Source organism: Bombina bombina, chromosome 6 (genome assembly GCF_027579735.1).
Source record: "Bombina bombina isolate aBomBom1 chromosome 6, aBomBom1.pri, whole genome shotgun sequence".
Classification (NCBI taxonomy): domain Eukaryota; kingdom Metazoa; phylum Chordata; class Amphibia; order Anura; family Bombinatoridae; genus Bombina; species Bombina bombina.
The window spans coordinates 314,355,146-314,379,311 of NC_069504.1; the positions used below are offsets into that span (position 1 = coordinate 314,355,146).

Genomic DNA, 24,166 nt, shown 5'->3' on the forward strand with positions numbered 1-24,166 from the left:
ATAGATATAGATATTAGTAGTATGTGTGTGTCAGCCATTATGTTTATTTGTTGTTATCTGGCAATGTGAGTCCCTTCATAGCAGAGATGTACTATCAAGCTAAATTTACAAGGTTGCCGATGAAAAACATAACAATCTACTTGAATGGCATTTTCTGTTACTCTTCCTTGTTGCGTACTACTGTTCATTGGTAAATAATGATCTTAACCTCCTTGTGCAGTAGTAGAAGGGGAAGTTTCTTTATATCAAGTAGCAATCTCATCACAGGTTAATGTCTGAAATAACCACCTGGTATTCATAGTTCATTTTAAAGAGAGGTTTAATAATGCCAGCAAAGGCTAAAACTATCAACATAATGAGTCCAAGCAGAGTTAGAAAAATTCTGCATTATTAGAATGCCTTGTGGGTATAAAGCAAACAAAAGAGATGTATTATAATAATCTTATAATATTTTTGAGCTCTTGCAATAAGGCATTAAATACCCCCTGTCACTAACTGCTGTGTGTTATTGAGACACATGATAATCACATGAGACTGAGGAGTCCACGACATAAGTTATAAAGACAGTGAGGTGCTAGTACACACATTCTTCCTGTTACTGCTATCACTTTCCCTGGCTGTGAGTGTGATCATTTGTAAAATGTTACCTGTAGCGCTTCTGTGAACGCTGCAAAATCTGACAGACAGCATGTTCCTGTGGAATTCTCTGAGTCTGTGACCCATCACGTGTGACCCATCAGCGGCCCTGCCCCCCCAAAAAACAACAAATTTTTTTTAATGTAAAATAATAATAAAAAAAATCCTTAGTGCTGCATGATGTCAGTGGTCGCTGCCTGGCGGGCCCTCTAAGATGCAGGGCCCTCAGACAAGGGCCGAATTGCCTGACTTGTCAGTCCGCCCTTGGTACTTTGAATGCCTGTATTCTGCATGGCTATCAGGGCAGTAGTTTTTCTCCATCAAGCTTTCAGAAGCTACCATATGTAGTAAGTTCAACATTTTCTAGGTCGCCACACCTTCTCGGTGACTTGTATGACACTAATTAATGGGACAGTTTAGTCAAAACTTTCATTATTCAGATAGGGCATGCAATTTTAAACAACATTCCAATTTACTTTCTTTCATGTAATTAGCAAGAGTCCATGAGCTAGTGACGTATGGGATATACATTCCTACCAGGAGGGGCAAAGTTTCCCAAACCTCAAAATGCCTATAAATACACCCCTCACCACACCCACAAATCAGTTTTACAAACTTTGCCTCCTTTGGAGGTGGTGAAGTAAGTTTGTGCTAGATTCTACGTTGATATGCGCTCCACAGCAGGTTGGAGCCCGGTTTTCCTCTCAGCGTGCAGTGAATGTCAGAGGGATGTGAGAAGAGTATTGCCTATTTGAATTCAATGATCTCCTTCTACGGGGTCTATTTCATAGGTTCTCTGTTATCGGTCGTAGAGATTCATCTCTTACCTCCCTTTTCAGATTGACGATATACTCTTATATATATACCATTACCTCTGCTGATTTTCGTTTCAGTACTGGTTTGGCTTTCTACTACATGTAGATGAGTGTCCTGGGGTAAGTAAGTCTTATTTTCTGTGACACTCTAAGCTATGGTTGGGCACTTTTATATAAAGTTCTAAATATATGTGTTCAAACATTTATTTGCCTTGACTCAGGATGTTCAACATTCCTTATTTCAGACAGTCAGTTTCATATTTGGGATAATGCATATGAATTAATCAATTTTTTTCTTACCTTAAAATTTGACTTTTTCCCTGTGGGCTTTTAGGCTCGCGGGGGCTGAAAATGCTTCATTTTATTGCGTCATTCTTGGTGCAGACTTTTTTGGCGCAAAAATTTTTTCTGTTTCCGGCGTCATACGTGTCGCCGGAAGTTGCGTCATTTTTTTTACGTTTTTTTGCGCCAAAAGTGTCGGCGTTCCGGATGTGGTGTCATTTTTGGCGCCAAAGGCATTTAGGCGCCAAATAATGTGGGCGTCTTTTTTGGCGCTAAAAAATATGGGCGTCTCTATTGTCTCCACATTATTTAAGTCTCATTATTTATTGCTTCTGGTTGCTAGAAGCTTGTTCACTGGCATTTTTTCCCATTCCTGAAACTGTCATTTAAGGAATTTGATCAATTTTGTTTTATATGTTGTTTTTTCTATTACATATTGCAAGATGTCTCTGTTTGTCCCTGAGTCAGAAGCCACTTCTGGAAAAATGCTTAACTGAGTTTCAGTTCTACCAAAGCTAAGTTCATTTATTTTAAATGTTATAAATGTTTATCTTTAGCTATGGTTTGTAATAAGTTATTATGATATACTTTTACATGCAGATTCCATTAGTATTTATGCTTTATACATTTCCATTCTTAAGTGCAAGAAATGTTTAGAAGATTTATAAGAAATATTTTTTCTGATTAAGGCTATGTCTGACTTCGTGCCTTCTAATACGATTTTTTAGGTCTTTTTCACTTCTTTTTTAATTATTGAAGTTTCAAATGACCAACAACATACTGATTTATCCTTCTCTGATTATGTTTTTTTTCTCTTTCAGAAATTCTCTTCATCAGATATTGACACTAACAAATCTACTTTTTTATATAATTTTTTTTTTTATTATTAAAGTACATTTGTTCTTTGTTGAAGAGGTGTTGATTATTTTGGATATTAAGGTAACTAGTTCTTTAAGACTAGCTGACACTATTTCTGCCTTTTTATTTCTTCTGTGAATTCAGAGGTTTTCTTTCCAATTCCCCATACTAGGGAATGGAATAGGCTGAGAATTTTCTTTTATTTTTAAACTATATTCTTTGTCAGCAGTTAAATTCAATTTGGAGGGTTCTCCAATTTATTGGAGCTATCTCTACTCCTACTAATAATGCTATTGTTTTTATAGCAAAATAGTATTTATTTTCCTTTATATAGTTGTATCTTATTTTTGGAAAATTATTTAGTATCAGGTACTTTTCTTGGTCCTGTGATATTGTAATTGCTTCATTTTTTCTGTTTACTTTAAGATCAAGTATCAGATCATGATTTATTTTAGCATTGTTAAGGGACAACATTTACTAGACTAGGGGCCGTTGCATTTGTCTTGTTGTTTTGCATTTTGCAAGTCCTCTGTTTTGACTGGTCCTTTAAACTGGACTATCATGCTAATGATTTCATTTGTGTCTTCATTTCATTGAATATATTCGCAAATAAGGGTTAATCTATGTCTTTAGCTATTTTAGCTAGAAGAATTCTGTGATTTAAAAAAAAAAAAAAAAAAAAAAGAAAATCCATATTTCTTTTGTTCTAAGATAATCAATTATAATTGGATTCAATTCTTAACTGTTACTATGGGCTTCAAGATTGAGTTCTAAGACTAAAACTTTAAGCTTATACTAGTTTGGTTGTTCTTATTAAGGAATGAATCCTGAGTTCTTTCCCAAGTAACATGTTTTTAATTGGGGTTCGAAATTAGCTCCCTAATGTTGCGATGCACGTGCCGTATTCCAGCTTGGCTGGTAAGGGGCAGGTTAAGACTTCTTTGAAATTTATTTGGTTCTATTTTGTCCAAATTTCTTTGATTTTATTCCAGTAACGCTAACACTTTCTTTCAGTGTGTTTCTGTCCTATATATTTTGGATACTGTTGAGGCATGGCTGGGTACCCATGGGGTTCAAGCGCTGCTCAGACCTGGAATCTTCTGGGGTTTTTATTCCAGTTCCTTTTCTAGGAACTGGGTTTTGGAGTTTTATTCAAACTATTTTGCCTTTTTGTGGTCATTGATAGCATTATTTGTTTTCTTTAGATACAATAAATGCGTATTCTTCATTTTTCTGTTTTCATTCAGATTATTTCCTGAGGATGCGGATTCTCATATGTTTCACTTGCTCTTCAGGACATAGTTAGAGGATCTTTTTTCAAAAGCTCTTGATTCCTCACACAAGGGTCACCTTTTTTTTTAGGTTTCCAGATGGTTTATGTCACTATCTTTGTCTCTATCAGACAAGGGACAATTTGTATTGGGTTCCGTCTGTCGGTACCTTTAGTCTCTATTATTTCCTTCAGTTGCTATATATGCATAGAAGTTTTAACAGCATTGGATTCAATTCCCTTTGCTCATTTTCAATGGAAAGATCCTTTCCAGCTTTTTATGAGTGTTGTTTCTTCAAGAACATGGTTGGAGGATCAATTAACCAAAAAGTTTGTTGATTCCTCAGACAAGAGTAACCTTTTTTAGATTTCCGGATAGATTCAGTGTCCATGACTCTGTCTCTGTTGGACAGGAGACGTCTGAAATTGGTTTCAGCTTATCGAAACCTTCAGTCTCAATCATTCCCTTCGGTAGCCTTATGCATGGAAATTCTAGGTTCTTATGACTGCTGCATTGGACGTGTTCCCCTTTGCTCATTTTCACATGCGACCTCTTCAGCTCTGTATGCTGAACCAGTGGTGCCGGGATTATACAAAGATATCTCATTTAATATCTTTAAAACTGATTGTTCGACACCCTCTGACGTGGTACAGACCACTTTTGTTTAGTTCAGGGGGCTTCTTTTTTTCTTCCAACCTGGACTGTGATCTCAACAGATGCAAGTCTGACAGGTTGGGGAGCTGTATGGGGGTTTCTGACAGCACAAGGGGTTTGAGAAATCTCAGGAGGTGAGATTACCAATCAATATTTTGGAACTCCGTGCAATTTTCAGAAGCTCTTCAGTCATGGCCTCTTCTAAAGAGAGAATCGTTCATTTGTTTTCAGACAGACAATGTCACAACTGTGGCATATATCAATCATCAAGGAGGGACTCACAGTCCTCTGGCTATGAAAGAAGTATCTCGAATACTGGTATGGGCGGAATCCAGCTCCTGTCTAATCTCTGTGGTTCATATCCCAGGTATTGACAATTGGAAAGCGGATTATCTCAGTCGCCAAACGTTACATCCGGGCGAGTGGTCTCTTCACCCAGAGGTGTTTCTTCAGATTGTTCAAATGTGGGGACTTCCAGAAATAGATCTGATGGCTTCTCATCTAAACAAGAAACTTCCCAGGTATCTGTCCAGATCCAGGGATCCTCAGGCGGAAGCAGTGGATGCATTGTCACTTCCCTGGAAGTATCATCCTGCCTATATCTTTCCGCCTCTAGTTCTTCTTCTAAGAGTAATCTCCAAGATTCTGAAGGAATGCTCGTTTTTTCTGCTGGTGGCTCCAGCATGGTCTCACAGGTTTTGGTATACGGATCTTGTCCGCATGGCTTCTTGCCAACCGTGGACTCTTCCGTTAAGACCAGACCTTCTGTCACAAGGTCCTTTTTTACCATCAGGATCTCAAATCCTTAAATTTAAAGGTATGGAGATTGAACGCTTGATTCTTAGTCAAAGAGGTTTCTCTGACTCTGTGATTAATACTATGTTACAGGCTCGTAGATCTGTATCTAGGAAGATATATTATCGAGTCTGGAAGACTTACATTTCTTGGTGTCTTTCTCATCATTTTTCCTGGCATTCTTTTAGAATTCCGAGAATTTTTCAGTTTCTTCAGGATGGTTTGGATAAAGGTTTGTCTGCAAGTTCCTTGAAAGGACAAATCTCTGCTCTTTCTGTTCTGTTTCACAGAAGGATTGCTATTCTTCCTGATATTCATTGTTTTGTACAAGCTTTGGTTCGTATAAAACCTGTTATTAAGTCAATTTCTCCTCCTTGGAGTTTGAATTTGGTTTTGGGGGCTCTTCAAGCTCTTCCGTTTGAACCTATGCATTCACTGGACATTGGGGGGTCGATCCGATAAAAATCGTCGCCCGCAAAAGCCGGCGACGCCAATATTTGCGCGGGTTTGGTATCCTATATACGGCGTAACCTAGAAGTTACGCGCGTATATTTCTGCCGTCGCCCGTAGTTTTTTGGGCTATAGGCAGGTATACCAAACCCGCGCAGTTTGGTATCCAATATGCAGCGTAAGGACTTACGTGGCGAAAATGGAGAAAACTTACTCCATTTTCACCTCGCCACTAAAAGCAGCCGTAAGAAGCCTTACGGTGACTATTGGAGCCCCGTAACTCCCTAAACTGGCAGCTAAAATAAACCTAACACCTAACGCATGCGCAATGTCTATCTCCCTGTCAACCGCGATCTTCTAAAATAAACCTAACACCTAACGCATGCGCAATGTCTATCTACCTGTCAACCGCGATCCCCCCCCCCCCCCGAAATCCCTAATAAAGTTATTAACCCCTAAACCGCCGCTCCCGGACCCCGCCGCCATCTACATAAACTAACCCCCTACTGTGAGCCCCTAAAACCGCCGCCATCTACTTTATCTATCCCCTAATTAGAACCCCTTACACTGCTGTCATCTACCTTATCTATCCCCTAATCTGACCCCTTACACCGCCGCCACCTATATAAAAATTATTAACCCCTAATCTAATCCCCCTATACCACGGCCAGCTATATTAATATTATTAACCCCTAATGTAAGCCCCTTACACCGCCGCCATCTCTATTAAAATGATTAACCCCTAATTTAATCTACCTACCCCGCCGCCAGCTATATTATCTATGTTAACCCTAAGTATATTATAGTTAATATAGGTATTACATTATATATATTAACTATATTAACCCTAATTATATTAGGGTTAATATAGTTAATATAGTTACTATAGTATTTATATTAACTATATTAACTCTATCTAACCCTAACACCCCTAACTAAATTTATATTAAATTAATCTAATTCATTTATAAACTAAAATATTCCTATTTAAATCTAAATACTTACCTATATAATAAACCCTAAGATAGCTACAATATAATTAATAATTACATTGTAGCTATGTTAGGGTTAATATTTATTTTACAGGTAAATTGTTAATTATTTTAACTAGGTATAATAGCTATTAAATAGTTATTAACTATTTAATATCTACCTAGTTAAAATAATTACCCAATTACCTGTAAAATAAATCCTAACCTAAGTTACAAATACACCTACACTATCAATAAATTAAATAAACTACAAACATCTATCTAAAAATACAATTAAATTAACTAAACTAAATTACAAAAACAAACACTAAATTACAAAAAATAAAAAAAGATTACAAGATTTTTAAGCTAATTACACCTATTCTAAGCCCCCTAATAAAATAATAAACCCCCAAAATAAAAAAAATTCCCTGCCCTATTCTAAATTAAACAAATTTCAAAGCTCTTTACCTTACCAGCCCTTAAAAGGGCCTTTTGTGGGGCATGCCCCAAAGAATTCAGCTCTTTTGCATACAAATACAATACCCCCCCCCCCATTACAACCCACCACCCACATACCCCTATTCTAAAACCACCCAAACCCCCCTTAAAAAGCCTAACACTACCCCCCTGAAGATCTCCCTACCTTGTCTTCACCACACCGGGCCGAACTCCTGATCCGATCCGGGCGATGTCTTCCTCCAAGCGGCAAAGAAGAATTCTTCCTCCGGCGATGTCTTCCTCCAAGCGGCAAAGAAGAATTCTTCCTCCGGCGACGTCTTCCTCCAAGCGGCAGCAAAGTCTTCATTCTTCCGGCGGCATCTTCAATCTTCTTTCTTCACTCCGCCGCTGCGGAGCATCCATCCCGGCCGACTACTGAACTTGGAATAAGGTACCTTTAAATGACGTCATCCAAGATGGCATCCGCCGAATTCCGATTGGCTGATAGGATTCTATCAGCCAATCGGAATTAAGTTAGAAAAATCTGATTGGCTGATTGAATCAGCCAATCAGATTCAAGTTCAATCCGATTGGCTGATCCAATCAGCCAATCAGATTGAGCTCGCATTCTATTGGCTGTTCCGATCAGCCAATAGAATGCGAGCTCAATCTGATTGGCTGATTGGATCAGCCAATCGGATTGAACTTGAATCTGATTGGCTGATTCAATCAGCCAATCAGATTTTTTTAACTTAATTCCGATTGGCTGATAGAATCCTATCAGCCAATCGGAATTCGGCGGACGCCATCTTGGATGTCGTCATTTAAAGGTACCTCATTCCAAGTTCAGTAGTCGGCCGGGATGGATGCTCCGCAGCGGCGGAGCGAAGAAAGAAGATTGGCGATGCCGCCGGAAGAATGAAGACTTTGCTGCCGCTTGGAGGAAGACGTCGCCGGAGGAAGAATTCTTCTTTGCCGCTTGGAGGAAGACATCGCCCGGATCGGATCAGGAGTTCGGCCCGGTGTGGTGAAGACAAGGTAGGGAGATCTTCAGGGGGGTAGTGTTAGGCTTTTTTAAGGGGGGTTTGGGTGGTTTTAGAATAGGGGTATGTGGGTGGTGGGTTGTAATGGGGGGGGGGTATTGTATTTGTATGCAAAAGAGCTGAATTCTTTGGGGCATGCCCCACAAAAGGCCCTTTTAAGGGCTGGTAAGGTAAAGAGCTTTGAAATTTGTTTAATTTAGAATAGGGCAGGGAATTTTTTTTATTTTGGGGGTTTATTATTTTATTAGGGGGCTTAGAATAGGTGTAATTAGCTTAAAAATCTTGTAATCTTTTTTTATTTTTTGTAATTTAGTGTTTGTTTTTTTTTTGTAATTTAGTTTAGTTAATTTAATTGTATTTTTAGATAGATGTTTGTAGTTTATTTAATTTATTGATAGTGTAGGTGTATTTGTAACTTAGGTTAGGATTTATTTTACAGGTAATTGGGTAATTATTTTAACTAGGTAGATATTAAATAGTTAATAACTATTTAATAGCTATTATACCTAGTTAAAATAATTAACAATTTACCAGTAAAATAAATATTAACCCTAACATAGCTACAATGTAATTATTAATTATATTGTAGCTATCTTAGGGTTTATTTTATAGGTAAGTATTTAGATTTAAATAGGAATATTTTAGTTTATAAATGAATTAGATTAATTTAATATACATTTAGTTAGGGGTGTTAGGGTTAGATAGAGTTAATATAGTTAATATAAATACTATAGTAACTATATTAACTATATTAACCCTAATATAATTAGGGTTAATATAGTTAATATATATAATGTAATACCTATATTAACTATAATATACTTAGGGTTAACATAGATAATATAGCTGGCGGCGGGGTAGGTAGATTAAATTAGGGGTTAATCATTTTAATAGAGATGGCGGCGGTGTAAGGGGCTTACATTGGGGGTTAATAATTTTAATATAGATGGCGGCGGTGTTAGGGGCTCACTTTAGGGGGTTATAGATATAATATAGCTGGCGGCGGGGTACGGGAGCGGCGGTTTAGGGGTTAATAACTTTATTAGGTTGCGGCGGGGTACGGGAGCGGCGGTTTAGGGGTTAATAGCTTTTTTATTGTTAGGATAGTGAGGGGGGATAGCGGATAGAGGGTTAGACAGTGCGGGCTATGTTAGGGAGGCGTGTTAGACTTGTCGGGCTATGTTAGGGAGGCGTGTTAGACAGTGCGGGTGTTTTAGACTTTAGTCAGGTTTTATAGGCGCCGGCAGTTTCTAACGTGCCGCAAGTCACTAGCAACGCCAGAAATTTGTACTTACGCAGATTTCTGGACATCGCTGGTTTGTCAGACTTACGGCACGTTAGCATCTGACGGCGACTTATATGGGATAGCTCGAGTTGCGAGCTGAAACTGCGGGCGACGCCGGTTCCCTCGCTTGCGCCGCAAACTGCGATCTATATCGGATCGCGCCCTAAATTACTTTCTTGGAAAGTTTTGTTTTCTTTTGGCCATCTCTTCTGCTAGAAGAGTTTCTGAATTATCTGCTCTTTCTTGTGAATCTCCTTTTCTGATTTTCCATCAGGATAAGGCGGTGTTGCGAACTTCTTTTAAATTTTTACCTAAGGTTGTGAATTCTAACAACATTAGTAGAGAAACTAAAGACCGCTGCTCCATAACCCTGAACAGGCGGACAGGAATCGCCAGACATCAACCCGATCGAATACGATCGGGTTGATTGACAGCTCCCTGCTGGCGGCCGATTGGCCGCGAGTCAGCAGGGGGCGGCGTTGCACCAGCAGCTCTTGTGAGCTGCTGGTGCAATGTTAAATGCGGAGAGCGTATTGCTCTCCGCATTTAGCGAGGTCTTGCGGACCTGATCCGCAGTGTCGGATCAGGTCCGCAAGCCCTTTGATAAATGGGCCTGTTCTAGTCTATTTGTTATCTTTTCCGGTTCTAGGAAAGGTCAGAAGGCCTCTGCCTTTTCTTTGGCATCTTGGTTGAAATCCTTAATTCATCATGCTTATGTCGAGTCGGGTAAATCTCCGCCTCAAAGGATTACAGCTCATTCTACTAGGTCAGTTTCTACTTCCTGGGCGTTTAGGAATGAAGCTTCGATTGATCAGATTTGCAAAGCAGCAAATTGGTCTTCTTTGCATACTTTTACTAAATTCTACCATTTTGATGTGTATTCTTCTTCTGAAGCAGTTTTTGGTAGAAAAATACTTCAGGCGGCTGTTTCAGTTTGATTCTTCTGCTTATAATTTCAGTTTTCTTCATTATAAGATTTAAACTTTATTTTGGGTGTGGATTATTTTTCAGCGGAATTGGCTGTCTTTATTTTATCCCTCCCTTTCTAGTGACTCTTGCGTGGAAGATCCACATCTTGGGTAGTCTTTATCCCATACGTCACTAGCTCATGGACTCTTGCTAATTACATGAAAGAAAACATAATTTATGTAAGAACTTACCTGATAAATTCATTTCTTTCATATTAGCAAGAGTCCATGAGGCCCACCCTTTTTTGTGGTGGTTATGATTTTTTTGTATAAAGCACAATTATTCCAATTCCTTGTTTTTTATGCTTTCGCACTTTTTTCTTATCACCCCACTTCTTGGCTATTCGTTAAACTGATTTGTGGGTGTGGTGAGGGGTGTATTTATAGGCATTTTGAGGTTTGGGAAACTTTGCCCCTCCTGGTAGGAATGTATATCCCATACGTCACTAGCTCATGGACTCTTGCTAATATGAAAGAAATGAATTTATCATCAAATTTGCTTTGTTCTCTAGGTATTCTTTGTTAAAAGCTAAACCTAGATAGGCTCATATGCTAATTTCTAAGACCTTGAAGGCCAACTCATATCTCAGTGCATTTTGACAGTTTTCCATAGCTAGACAGCGCTAGCTCATGTGTGCTATACACACATGATTGGTTAAAATGCAAGTCTGTCAAAAGAACTGAAAATAAGGGGGCAGTCTGCAGAAGCTTAGAAACAAGGTAATCACAAAGGTAACAAGTGTGCAAAACTGGGGAATGGGCAATAAAGTATATATCTATCTTTTTAAACAATAACAATTCTGGAGTAGACTGTTGCTTTAATTCTTCACTTATGCTCTCTGAACAGACATGCAGGCCCATTTATCAAGCTCCGTATGGAGCTTGAAGGGCCGTGTTTCTGGCGAGTCTTCAGACTCGCCAGAAACACAAGTTATGAAGCAGCGGTCTAAAGACCGCTGCTTCATAACCCTGTCCGCCTGCTCTGAGCAGGCGGACAGGAACCGCCGGAAATCAACCCGATCGAATACGATCGGGTTGATTGACAGCTCCCTGCTGGCGGCCGATTGGCCGCGAGTCAGCAGGGGGCGGCGTTGCACCAGCAGCTCTTGTGAGCTGCTGGTGCAATGTTAAATGTGGAGAGCGTATTGCTCTCCGCATTTAGCGAGGTCTTGCGGACCTGATCCGCAGTGTCGGATCAGGTCCGCAAGCCCTTTGATAAATGGGCCCCATGGTGTTTAAATCCTGAACCTCTAGTCACATGTAAAATATGTGGGTATGTCTATGAAAGTGTAATAACTTTTACTAGAAGCATTTTTGGTAATATAAGTATAGGGCAAAAATGATTCTATTTTAAATCAAAATGCATTTGTGCACATTTCAATTTTGACCTTTCTATCTTTAATTTCACAGAGCAAATTGGTTTTACTTATAGCGCTTGTGTATAGGGTGACCTGTGGCTCCTGTCTAAAGCGGATCCCCAAAAAAGTCTGCGGTGTATGCTGTAGTATAAATAGACAATAAGATAGGAGCGCCAAAGGAGGCAAGGCCAAAGGTTAAGGGAATAGATGGTATAATGTAGTCAATAAAATTAGAATTAGAATTAATCCTCTAAGATGGTGGACCACAAAGATTGTGTTAGTCCTACCTAATGTCTTAGTAAATTCGTTAAAAGCGTGGAGTCCAAGCGTCTGGCGCTTTGGATTGGGGGTTAGTGTTTACATGTACTGTGAAGGCATATATAGGTGCAGGTCAATTTATATTATAGTGGAGAATTGCTATATATGGTAATACTAAATGACACAGAACATATGTCTTCCAAATAAAATATCACAATTTAATACAGTTGTATACAATTCAATACAAATTACATAAGAAAATATGGATCCATAACAGTGTAAAAAATAGTAAAAAAGTTAAAAACAATATGGCGGTAAAAATCCTAAAGTTCTAAAATAATTAGAAATTGGTGAAGTCTATCTAACAAGATCCCCACGTATGTGAGGGGGAGAGCAAACGAAGGTACAGCTGTACAGCATATGTTAAATATTCTAATAGGATAGCAATATAAATATGGCGGTAAAAAATGGCGGTAAAAAAATATATATGATAATAATACACAAATGAACAAATGAAAATCCACAAATGTACAAATAATGATCAAATGATAGTCCACAAATGGGCAAATGTGTGGTTAGAAGAAATGTGATCTCTAAACAGACGTGAAGGCAGTCCAAATTAGTGTGAAGTGGTTCAATCCGTGAAGGAACACAAAAAGATGCAATGGTTAATTAAAATAAAGTCCACAAAAATGTTCCAAAGTGTATAATCCTTTTTGAAAAACGTGATGTCTCAAAAATACAATAGAAAAATATCCAAAATATAAAAATATCCAAAATATGAAAATATATATGTGACTGGTGTGTGCACAAAACTGGTGAACGTGATCACTGAAAAACCAAAAATTGCAAAACTTCAAAAAGCCTGTAGTTAAAGTGCACAATGATATAAAAATCAAAAAATGTAATGCAAAAATTAGAACAAAAAATAGAAAAAATATATATATATGGAAAAGAACTTGGGGAATCCTCAAAACCTGTAAACAAAAAATAACAACATAGTGTGATATTGTTATAAATAAGCAATAATTGAAAAAGGAATAATGCTCACCATATACTTGTCAACGCGTTTCGGCCTGCAGTAGAGGCCTTTCTCAAGACTAACATATGGTGTGGGTGAGCACCGACCTTTATACCTTCTTTCTATCCAATCATAATCTTCCACAAAATTGCGCCAAAATTTTTGCGCCAAAATTTTGGCGCCAAATAATTGTTCTTCCGGGATTGTGACCTGGTAGTGTTACCCCGGAAGTGTCTTATGGACTTTACTATTGTATTTTGCCCAAATTGAGTAATATAGTAATGAAGGCCTATTTGGTGCTCCTAAAGCTTTTATGTGTTTAGGAATGTGCTTTTATGTGTGACTAATATTTACATTATCTCGGTGTAACACCTTTTCGTTTAGGAGTCTAAACCGTTTCCTGTTAGTGGGTGTGTTTGCACCGGATGTGGTATTACGTAACACTGGATGTCAGGGAATCGTACACTTCCGGTTCGGTCGTGAGACCTTTTGTTGTGTTTAGACCTAGGTCATATTACATTAAAACGGAAGTGGGGATTTACATACTTCCGTTTTGGTTATTAGACCTTTACTATTAGTTTCTTCCGGGTAATAATAAGTTTAATATTTTATTTTATGTTTTGAGACTTTGATTGGTTAGAAAATCAATTATAGATTATATTGCCATTATGTGGCTAAATCTAACCTTAGCTCCATAATTGGAGAGAAGAATTTTTTGGAAGGTGTTCTGTTTTTCTATGGCGTACAAAATTCCTTTGGACTTGTAGGAATTCTGCCTGCACCTACATGCCTTAACATCACATATTTCAAATGTCACATATTTAAAATAATATTTTTGATCATATAAAGTCACATATTTAAAATAATATGTTTGATCATAAAAATACTGTGGTATGTAGTATTTGGGTTTAGTTTAAGCATAAGCCCAACCTATGTAGTAGGAGGTGGAGCGAAAAGTTGTTGGATGGTGGAGAATTAGGTCGTTATGTGTGCTGGGTGAGGATTGGAAGATTAGGTTGTATGTTATTAAACACATGGTCAGGTGTCTAATAAATATTTCAATCTAAAGATTGTGGTTCTGTGTGTGGAGGTCTACCATACTATTCCTGTGTGAGACTTTCTGATATTACCGGAGCTATGCAGTAAGTGTAGGTGTGTTGAATTGGACAATAATGTGGCCTGTGTTACTATAGGCTAACAGCATAGTGTCACATGTCCTGTGTGTAATGGTTATCTAAAAATTATTGCGGAAACAGTGGAGTAAATTATCTGATTCGGTCCCTCATGTTTGCTTTTTTAGAGGGGGATTTCCATCAGACCTTGGGGGGATGTCTTTTTCTTTTTGTGTTGTTATTGCTTTAGACTTAGTAGATGGCAAAGGTCTTCCTTATTGTATAGACCCTTTGGATGAAGACAGTCTAAGTCAAAGATCCATCTTGATTCGGCAATCAGGAGTTTTCTTTCATAATTGCCTCCCCTCCAGTTGGGTTTTATTATCTGTATTCCGTAGTATCTTAGGTCCTTGATGTTCCCTTTGTGGTGGATGGAAAAGTGGTTGTATAGGGTAGTGTCGGTGTTGCCATGTTCGATCTGTAATATATGCTCTCGTATTCTGTCTTTTAGGCATCTCGAGGTCTGACCGACATACTGGAGGCCACAGCTACATTGTATTATGTAGATCACACCTTTAGTACTGCATCTTATCAAGTTCTTGATCTCATATTTGTTATTGGAATTGTGAGAGAGGAAGTTCTTGGTCTTCAGTCCCCTTTTGCACGCCTTGCAGCTAGGGCAAGGGAAGAATCCTTTGATGTTTCTCCCTAGAACGTCCTTTACTTGGGCTGTTTACTTCGTGCACATTTCAATTTTGACCTTTCTATCTTTAATTTCACCCATACTGGTAAGATTAGGTTTGCATCAATGAGTGGCTAACATTGATTACAACTTATTTAAAATCACTGTTAACATTTAATAAAGAGATTTTTTTTTACTGAAAAATGCAACTGAATATTGCAGGAAATATATAAAAAGACTGTTATTCCACAGGAATAAAGAAAAGCTCCTTCCCAGTATTGACAAGTGTAGCAAAATTTGTCAAGGTTTAAGGGATCATTTATCAAGAAGAATCTCTTTTTCTTGCACAGCTAACTCCTAAAGCTCTTAAATATTTATATTGCATTGTGAGAGATACACTATATATATATATATATTGAGGTTGATTTATTTATACTCGTTTTAGGGAGTTTTTTCATGTCAATTAATTTGTTCTGTAAAGTTTTGAAGATGTCTGTAATGCTGGTATCCTTCACAGTGGCACTTGTTCTATGCACTGAAAGATGAATTATTACAAAATAGATGCTGCTTTATTGATTATGAGGCGCTATCTTAATTTGCACCCGTAAAGGGGAAAATTTGCTTGTTTACGAGCACAGATTAACCTAAATAATCACTACACTTTGTGCTAAGCGCAATTAACCAGAGGTCAGTCCTCTGGTTAAAAATAAAAAGTTGCCCAAATTGCCACTAAAATAATTTTATTTTTTTAAAAACTGCATGAAACAATTATAAGGGGTTAAAGTGAGGGGATGTTGGGTGTTAGAAATAAAACGGCACCTAAAGTGCCTTTACATGTAGGTTAATGGGGGACTGTGTTTTCTCTATAAATATATATGTATATGCTTATAGACATATATATTTATATATTTAGATGTGTATATACACATATAAATACGTAAATATATACAAGCATATACAGGTATATATTTATTACTGCACGATTTGCCCCCTGCACTGCTCTAGGTGGTTTGCTGTGGCTGCCGGCATTAAAACGAGGCTCCTATTGGAGCCTATGAAAGCATGCTCTCATGAGTGCTTGGCTTTCGGCAATGTGAACGCGAGTTTGCATTGCGCCGCACCTGTAATACCAGCGCACATTTACGTGCGTTGGTATTACTGGAACGGAAATAGTGATGTCGCGAACAGTTTGCCGGAGAACAGTTCCCAGCGAACATAGCTTGTTCGCATTCGCCGCTGCAGGCGAACATATGCGATGTTTGATTCGCCCCCTATTAGTCATCATTGATGAAACTTTGACCCTGTGTCTCACAGTCTGATGACACATTTCAGCCAATCAGCAGCAGACATTTCCTCCCAGACCCTCCCAGCTACTGGGCAGCAGCCATTTTAGAGTCATAACGATCCTGCTGTCTTAGTGAGAGGACGTTTAGTGCTGCTGCTGTTGATATTATAGGGAAATAGATAGCTAGGCTAGTGTATTTAGTGTCCACTACAGTCCTGAAGGACTCATCTAGTCTCTGCTGTAAGGACAGCACCCCAAAAAGCCCTTTTTAGGGCTAGAACTTCAGCCCTTTGCCTGCCTGTCAGCCTGTGGCTCACAGCATATACTGTGATTAATTCTTCTGTGCCACCACTTATATCTGCTTAATATTAGTGTAAATTAAAAAAAACAAAAAACTTTTACCTCATTTTGCTAGTGTAATCTAATTTCATTTTCCATCAGGCCTGTGTGTCAGGTACACAGCATATACTGTGCCTAATTGCTCTGTTTTCCACCACTTATATCTGGTGTAACATTAGTGTAAATTAAAAAAAACAAAAAACTTTTACATCATTTTGCTAGTGTAATCTAATTTAATTTTCCATCAGGCCTGTGTGTCAGATATACTGTGATTAATAGCTCTGTTTTCCACCACTTATATCTGGTGTAACATCAGTGTAAATTAAAAAAAAAAAAACTTTTACATCAGTCTGCTATTGTTATTTAATTGTAGTTGCCAGGCCAGCGTGCCACTAGTGCCAGCCTGTGTGTCAGGCTCCCAGCATATACTGTGCCTACTTCCATCCTCCTATCTGGTGTAACAGTTTAATTTAAAAAAAAACAAAAAACTTTTACATCAGTCTGCTAGTGTTATTTAATCGCAGTTGCCTGCCTGCCTGCCAGCGTGTGTGCCAGGCCCACTTTCCAACTAATGCCACCAATCATATTTGTTATAACAGTAGTGTAAATATTTTAAATAAAAACTTTTTTGACCGTGAAACATCAGTCTTTTAGTGTAATCTAATTGTAGTTGCCTGCCTGCCAGCGTGTGTGCCAGGCCCACTTGCCAAGTTAGTGGCACCACTCATATTTGTTGTAACAGTACTTTAAATATTTAAAATAAAAACTTTTTTGACTGTGAAACATCAGTCTGCTAGTGCAATTGAATTGCAGTTGCCTGCCTGCCAGCGTGTGTGCCAGGCCCACTTGCCAACTAGTGCCACCACTCATATTTGTTATAACAGTAGTGTAAATATTTAATAAAAAAACTTTTTGGACTGTGAAACATCAGTCTGCTATTGTAATCTAATTGAAGTTGCCTGCCTGCCACTGCCAGCGTGTGTGCCAGGCCCACTTGCCAAGTTACTGGCACCACTCATATTTGTTGTAACAGTACTTTAAATATTTAAAATAAAAAACTTTTTTGACTGTGAAACATCAGTCAGCTAGTGTAATCTAATTGCAGTTGCCTGCCTGCCTGCCAGCGTGTGTGCCAGGCCCACTTGCCAACTAGTGCCACCAATCATATTTGTTATAACAGTAGTGTAAATATTTAATAAAAAAACTTTTTGGACTGTGAAACATCAGTCTGCTATTGTAATCTAATTGAAGTTGCCTGCCTGCCACTGCCAGCGTGTGTGCCAGGCCCACTTGCCAAGTTACTGGCACCACTCATATTTGTTGTAACAGTAGTGTAAATATTTGCAAAAAAAACTTTTTTGACTGTGAAACATCAGTCAGCTATTGCAATCTAATTGCAGTTGCCTGCCTGCCAGCGTGTTTGCCAGGCCCACTTGCCAACTAGTGCCACCACTCATATTTGTTATAACAGTAGTGTAAAAAAAAAATTTTAAAAACTTTTTGGACTGTGAAACATCAGTCTGCTATTGTAATCTAATTGAAGTTGCCTGCCTGCCACTGCCAGCGTGTGTGCCAGGCCCACTTGCCAAGTTACTGGCACCACTCATATTTGTTGTAACAGTAGTGTAAATATTTGCAAAAAAAACTTTTTTGACTGTGAAACATCAGTCAGCTATTGCAATCTAATTGCAGTTGCCTGCCTGCCAGCGTGTGTGCTAGGCCCACTTGCCAAGTTAGTAGCACCACTCATATTTCTTGTAACAGTACTTTAAATATTTAAAATAAAAACTTTTTTGACTGTGAAACATCAGTCAGCTAGTGTAATCTAATTGCAGTTGCCTGCCTGCCTGCCAGCGTGTGTGCCAGGCCCACTTGCCAACTAGTGCCACCAATCATATTTGTTATAACAGTAGTGTAAATATTTTAAAACAAAAACTTTTTTGACTGTGAAACATCAGTCTGCTAGTGTAATCTAATTGAAGTTGCCTGCCTGCCAGCGTGTGTGCCAGGCCCACTTGCTAAGTGCCACCACTAATATCTGTTGTAACAGTAGTGTAATTTTTTTTAAAAAAACTTTTTTGACTGTGAAACATCAGAGGGTGTTAGTTCACATATTTCATATAGATAACACTGTGCTTGTGCACGAGAAGTTATCTGGGAGCAGGCACTGATTGGCTAGACTGCAAGTCTGTCAAAAGAACTGAAAAAAGGGGCAGTTTGCAGAGGCTTAGATACAAGATAATCACAGAGGTTAAAAGTATATTACTATAAATGTGTTAGTTATGCCAAACTGGGAAATGGGTAATAAAGGGATTATCTATCTTTTAAAACAATAAAAATTCTGGTGTAGACTGTCCCTTTAAACGGGGAGTTTGGTCTGTCACTGTGAAGCGGGCGTAACCCTTACACTACCTGATCGATACAACATCATACCTGATGTTTTAAAGCACGTTATTCCAAACAATTTAGGAATGTTCGGTAATTTATGCCCTTTATGGATTAAAACCAGACTCATCAACTATGTAATTTTACGTGGGAGTTTTGCCATGGATCCCCCTCCGACATGCCACAGTCCAGCTGTTAATACCCTTGAAACAAGTTTTCCATCACTATTGTGGCCAGAAAGAGTCCCTGTGGGTTTTAAAATTCGCCTGCCCATTGAAGTCAATGGCGGTTCGCCCGGTTCGCTGGTTCGCGGACATTTGACAAAGTTCGCGTTCGCTGTTCGCGAACGCAAAATTTTAGGTTCGCGACATCATTAAACGGAAATATCGCATTCACATAAGCACAATATTGCACTTCACTCATCATCTAGCCCTATATGGTTGAGTGCACTTTCAAGTTGCAAAGTTGCCACAAGGTTTTTTTCCCTATGAAATATTAGTTTTACAAACAGGTTTTAATGAATCTGGGTTATTGACACTTTACTACTTGAATTCTTGCAACAGCTACAGCTCTAGCTGCACTAAAGACTATGGTTACCTAGTTCCTTGTATATTGGATTCATTTTGTCCATTTACCTCACATTTTCCTGCCCCTTGTGAATATATCTACCTTCCCTTTCCTTTTTTTTACCCTTTATGGATACATCGCTTGGGAAGGAGAGGTCCTGGAACAACTAAAGTCCCATTGATATCCTGGTATTTTTTGGGGGGCTTGCTCATTTGAATTCAGCTCCCTTATTCTCTTAACAGTAAGTGAAGCCATGAGGGCCTAAAAACGTCTATCCTGCTGCCACCAATGACAAGTTTACATGTCCTCCATATTTGGAACCTCTACTCCAATAAGTAAAATAAATTAACAGTCCTATTCAGATCTATGGGGACTGTGCTATTCCTATAAATATATATGTATATATCATATACATATATTTCAAACTTGCTGCCTATTGCTGTGCAGCTTAACCCCTACGCTGTGCTAGGTTCTCTGCTGTGTGTATCAGCATGAGAACGAGGCTCCCTATGGAAACACGCTCTTGTAAATACAAAGCTTCCCTACAATGCGAATGTGAGGTCCCGCTTGCGTTGCACTCAACTAAAAGCAGCACACATTTGCAATTTTGCCCTCCACTTGTAATCTGGCCCATAGTTTTGAAAATGTATACTCAAATGTTGTGTGAAGAGGATATTTAATATAAATGGCAATATCAAATAAAGATTTAACAACCAGATAACAAATAAGTATCAACTGGTTATGTTGTAAAAAAATTTAATAGATGATCAAAAAAACAAAAACAGGTGGTGATGGTGGACTTTTAAACCCTACTATAATTTATATGCTGCAATAAGAAAATGTATTGTGTTGCTAATGTGTAGTGTGGTACAAACTATTTTTACTATTATTAATTTATATTGTGTTTGTACATAAAATGATATGGCCTCATGCTGGGTAAAAAATGGATCATTATTAAATTTGTGATAAAATTATTATTTTTTACATGCTCCAGTTTGCCTGATATGTTTTTAGGACAGTGACTGAAATCAAGTGACTATAGATCAAAACTGGGTCGCTGATTTTGAATCAGTCGCCATGGACAAAAGTCACTGAAGGCCTGATATTCCAAACCTCCCGACATGGTGAGAATTACACAAAATCTTTGGGATTTTTATAGACCTTGCATTGTCATGTAGGAGTCTCTGTTTCATATAAAGAACACTCTATAGCAACATAAACATTTCTCAAGATAAAATTTGTATTCCTATAAATTTTTACGGGCCTCGCTGTGCCAACGAGATTTCTTATTATCTCACCTGAGCAGCAAGGTTTTGAATATGAGGCCTTTAGACACAGCTACAGCTGTAGAGGATTTAAATGATAAATAGAAACAGGATTTTTTCTTATACAGGCAAATTGTTTTTTTCCTTATATTATTTAAACTTATGTTAGATGCAATTACTTTTTTAAATGGTTTAAAATAAAATGTCTGACTGCATTTTCCAAAAATTGTCCAAGATTCCAGTATACCCCAAAGTCTTTCTAAATACTTTCCAGATTATCTTTTATTGGACATAAAGTGATAGGTAAAATCGAAATATACATGGGTGTATTTCAATCTAAATAGAAACATCTGTGCAATATATTTCCATTAGCAAAATGCTTCTAGTAAAAGTTATTAGAGCATCAGGATTCTACCACCATGGGCTCCATTTCTCAAGTTGCAAATGAAGCTTTGGAGTGCTTCAGTGCAGGCTTACATGAGCGAGCCTGCAGCCAATAGTTAAGAAGCAGCAGCATAACCTATATGCCAGCTCTGAGCTGGCAGATTAAAATCATCCCGGACTAGTCTGACTGGGGTTATTTACATACCCTGCTCGCAGGCGGAGCAGGGTTGCACAAGCGAACCTTGTCCGTCCGGAGTTTCTTAAATGGGATCCCATGTCTTATCAGCTGGCAGGGCTGTGTATTGCATCAGTGAAAACTTAATTTGTGTCATTCAAGTAATTGCTGAATTTCAGAGAAGATGTGGTGTTTGAATAGGGCCCTTACAGCATGTGTGTTTACCTCTGAAACAGTAAAATAACTTTTACTAGAAGCATTTTTGTTAATGCAAATATAGTGCAAAAATTTTTCAATTTTGATTTTTCTTTCCTTTTAAAGGGACACTCAATCAAAATAGAAACTTTCATTATTCAGATAGAGTATTCCATTTTAAACAACTTTCCAATTTACTTCCATTAACAAAATGTGCACAGTCTTTTTATATTTAAACTTTTTGAGTCAATAGCTCCTACTGAGCATGTGCATTTGTAAATGGCTGGTGGCTTTCACATGGTACGTGTATGCATTTGTGATTGGCTGATGGGTGTCACATGGTACAGGGGGAGTGGAAAACGACGTAACTTTTAAAATTGTCAGAAAAAAATCTACTACTCATTTGAAGTTCAGACTAAGTGCTATTGAATTGTCTTGTTATCTTGCATTTGTTGATTATGCAAATCTACTGTGTTGACTGGTCCTTTAAAGGGACAGTCTAGGCCAAAATAATTTTTCATGATTCAGATAGAGCATGTAATTTTAAACAATTTTCCAATTTACTTGTATCACCAATTTTGCTTTGTTCTCTTGGTATTCTTAGTTGAAAGCTTAACCTAGGAGGTTCATATGCTAATTTCTTAGACCTTGAAGCCCACCTCTTTCAGATTGCATTTTAACAGTTTTTCACCACTAGAGGGTGTTAGTTCACATATTTCATATAGATAACACTGTGCTCGTGCACGTGAAATAATCTGGGAGCAGGCACTGATTGGCTAGACCAGTGTTTTTTAACCAGTGTGCCGCTGTGCAGGGGTGTCCCTCTTTCAAATTTTTAAATATTTGGAGGTATGTGACAGGCTCATCAGGCAGACAGTCAGGCATCATTTACAACCATGACATATTGACATTCATTCACAGACAATCATTATGATTGTGAATAAATGTCAATATGTCACGTATAGTTTGTAGGAGGCATGGCATCACAGCACAATACATACAGTATGTGTGTGTGTGTGTATATATATGTATATATATATATATATATATATATATATATATATATATATATATATATATATATATATATATATATATACTGTATTAGGCTACAATTTGTGATTTTTTTACATTTTGGGATGGTGGTGTGCCACAGGATTTTTTAATGTAAAAAAGTGTGCCACGGAAAAAAAAAGGTTGAAAATCACTGGGCTAGACTGCAAGTCTGTCAAAAGAACTGAAAAAAGGGGCAGTTTGCAGAGGCTTAGATACAAGATAATCACAGAGGTTAAAAGTATATTATTATAACTGTGTTGGTTATGCAAAACTGGGAAATGGGTAATAAAGGGATTATCTATCTTTTAAAACAATAAGAATTCTGGTGTAGACTGTCCCTTTAAGTTCAGTCCATTCATCAAACCCACAATGACCTGTTTATCTTGTTTACTTGGGCCAAACTTTTTTATGCATTTTGCCCATATAAACACTCCCTATAGGGACAATTCGACACGCCAAGTAAATGACAGAGCTTTTTTTTTGTGCATGCAAACTTCAGGTATTTTTATGTAATTGAAATTAAAAATATGGTTTAATTGCTGTTTTACAAAACTTGTGCACAAAGTAAATGTGTTTTAGTGGTATTAAATGTGATCATTTAACTGTTAATGAATGATGGCAATTAAAATGATGTGAAACTTTTAATTACAAACGTTATGAATTTATATAAATGTTATATTAAAAAAACTGTATTACAGTCATCATCAATATTGAATGTCTTACTTTTGGTTGTGTATGTTTTATTTCTGAGAAAAATATACTTAAAATCTTTTGCTAAAAATTACTTGAAAATCATATGATACCCGTTTGTTTTTTGTTTTTATCTACTTAGGAAAAAAAAAATCAAAATAATGTAAAACTAGAATATCTAGCGATTTTGCAAATTGATTAAATAGTTTGACTGATTGGTTGATTGGAATAGCTCTAACAGCAATACAAAACCCCCCAACTCCTTTCCAATACTTACTAGGTATTTGTCAAAAATATTGGAATTCAGTCCACTCTATTATTAAAAATATATATATAAATTGGAATGGGTCTGGCCTACTCTGTATTAATGACTAGTTAAAAGGTCATGCTGAGCAAAGAGCCAATAGTAAATTTTGTCCTACCTCTAATTAAAAAAGTCATATTAAATAACACATTTGTATAAACTGTTAAGTAGAAAATATATTATACCATAGAACATAATTTACTGTCAATGTTAAAAAGTACATTTTTATATCTGTTAGATTGGATAATTTAAAATGGTTTTTTTTTATTACTTTTAAGTTTGTTTTTTTGTTTGTTTTTAATATTTTTGCTTACATCTACAGAAAAAAAAATATAATATGAAAATGGTGATTTTTTTTAGTTAAACCAGAATTTGCAATTTTATACTTTTAATTTCTCTCAGGCCACACCTAGACACATCATCCGAGTTGAGATACTCTGTGGGTTCCCTAGTTGACAGCCAATCTGATTACCGGTCAACCAAAGTCATAAGGAGACCAAGAAGAGGAAGAATGGGGGCCAGAAGAGAAGATCCAACTCGGGAGGTGTGTTAGAAATTCTTAATTTTACCTACATGTTGTTTTTTTTATTAATGTAATAGTATCTCTTAAAGGGACACTGA

General features: G+C 37.5%; 1 protein-coding gene across 1 annotated transcript in view; it reads left to right on the forward strand.

The window, feature by feature from the left end:
- Positions 1 to 24,166, forward strand: part of PPFIA2 (PTPRF interacting protein alpha 2) — a 728,675-nt gene that overhangs the window by 475,817 nt on the left and 228,692 nt on the right. Inside the window, exon 13 of the mRNA XM_053716934.1 lies at positions 23,948 to 24,089. Within this exon, the coding sequence (XP_053572909.1) occupies positions 23,948 to 24,089 (142 nt within the window). The remainder of the gene's footprint in view (positions 1 to 23,947; positions 24,090 to 24,166) is intronic.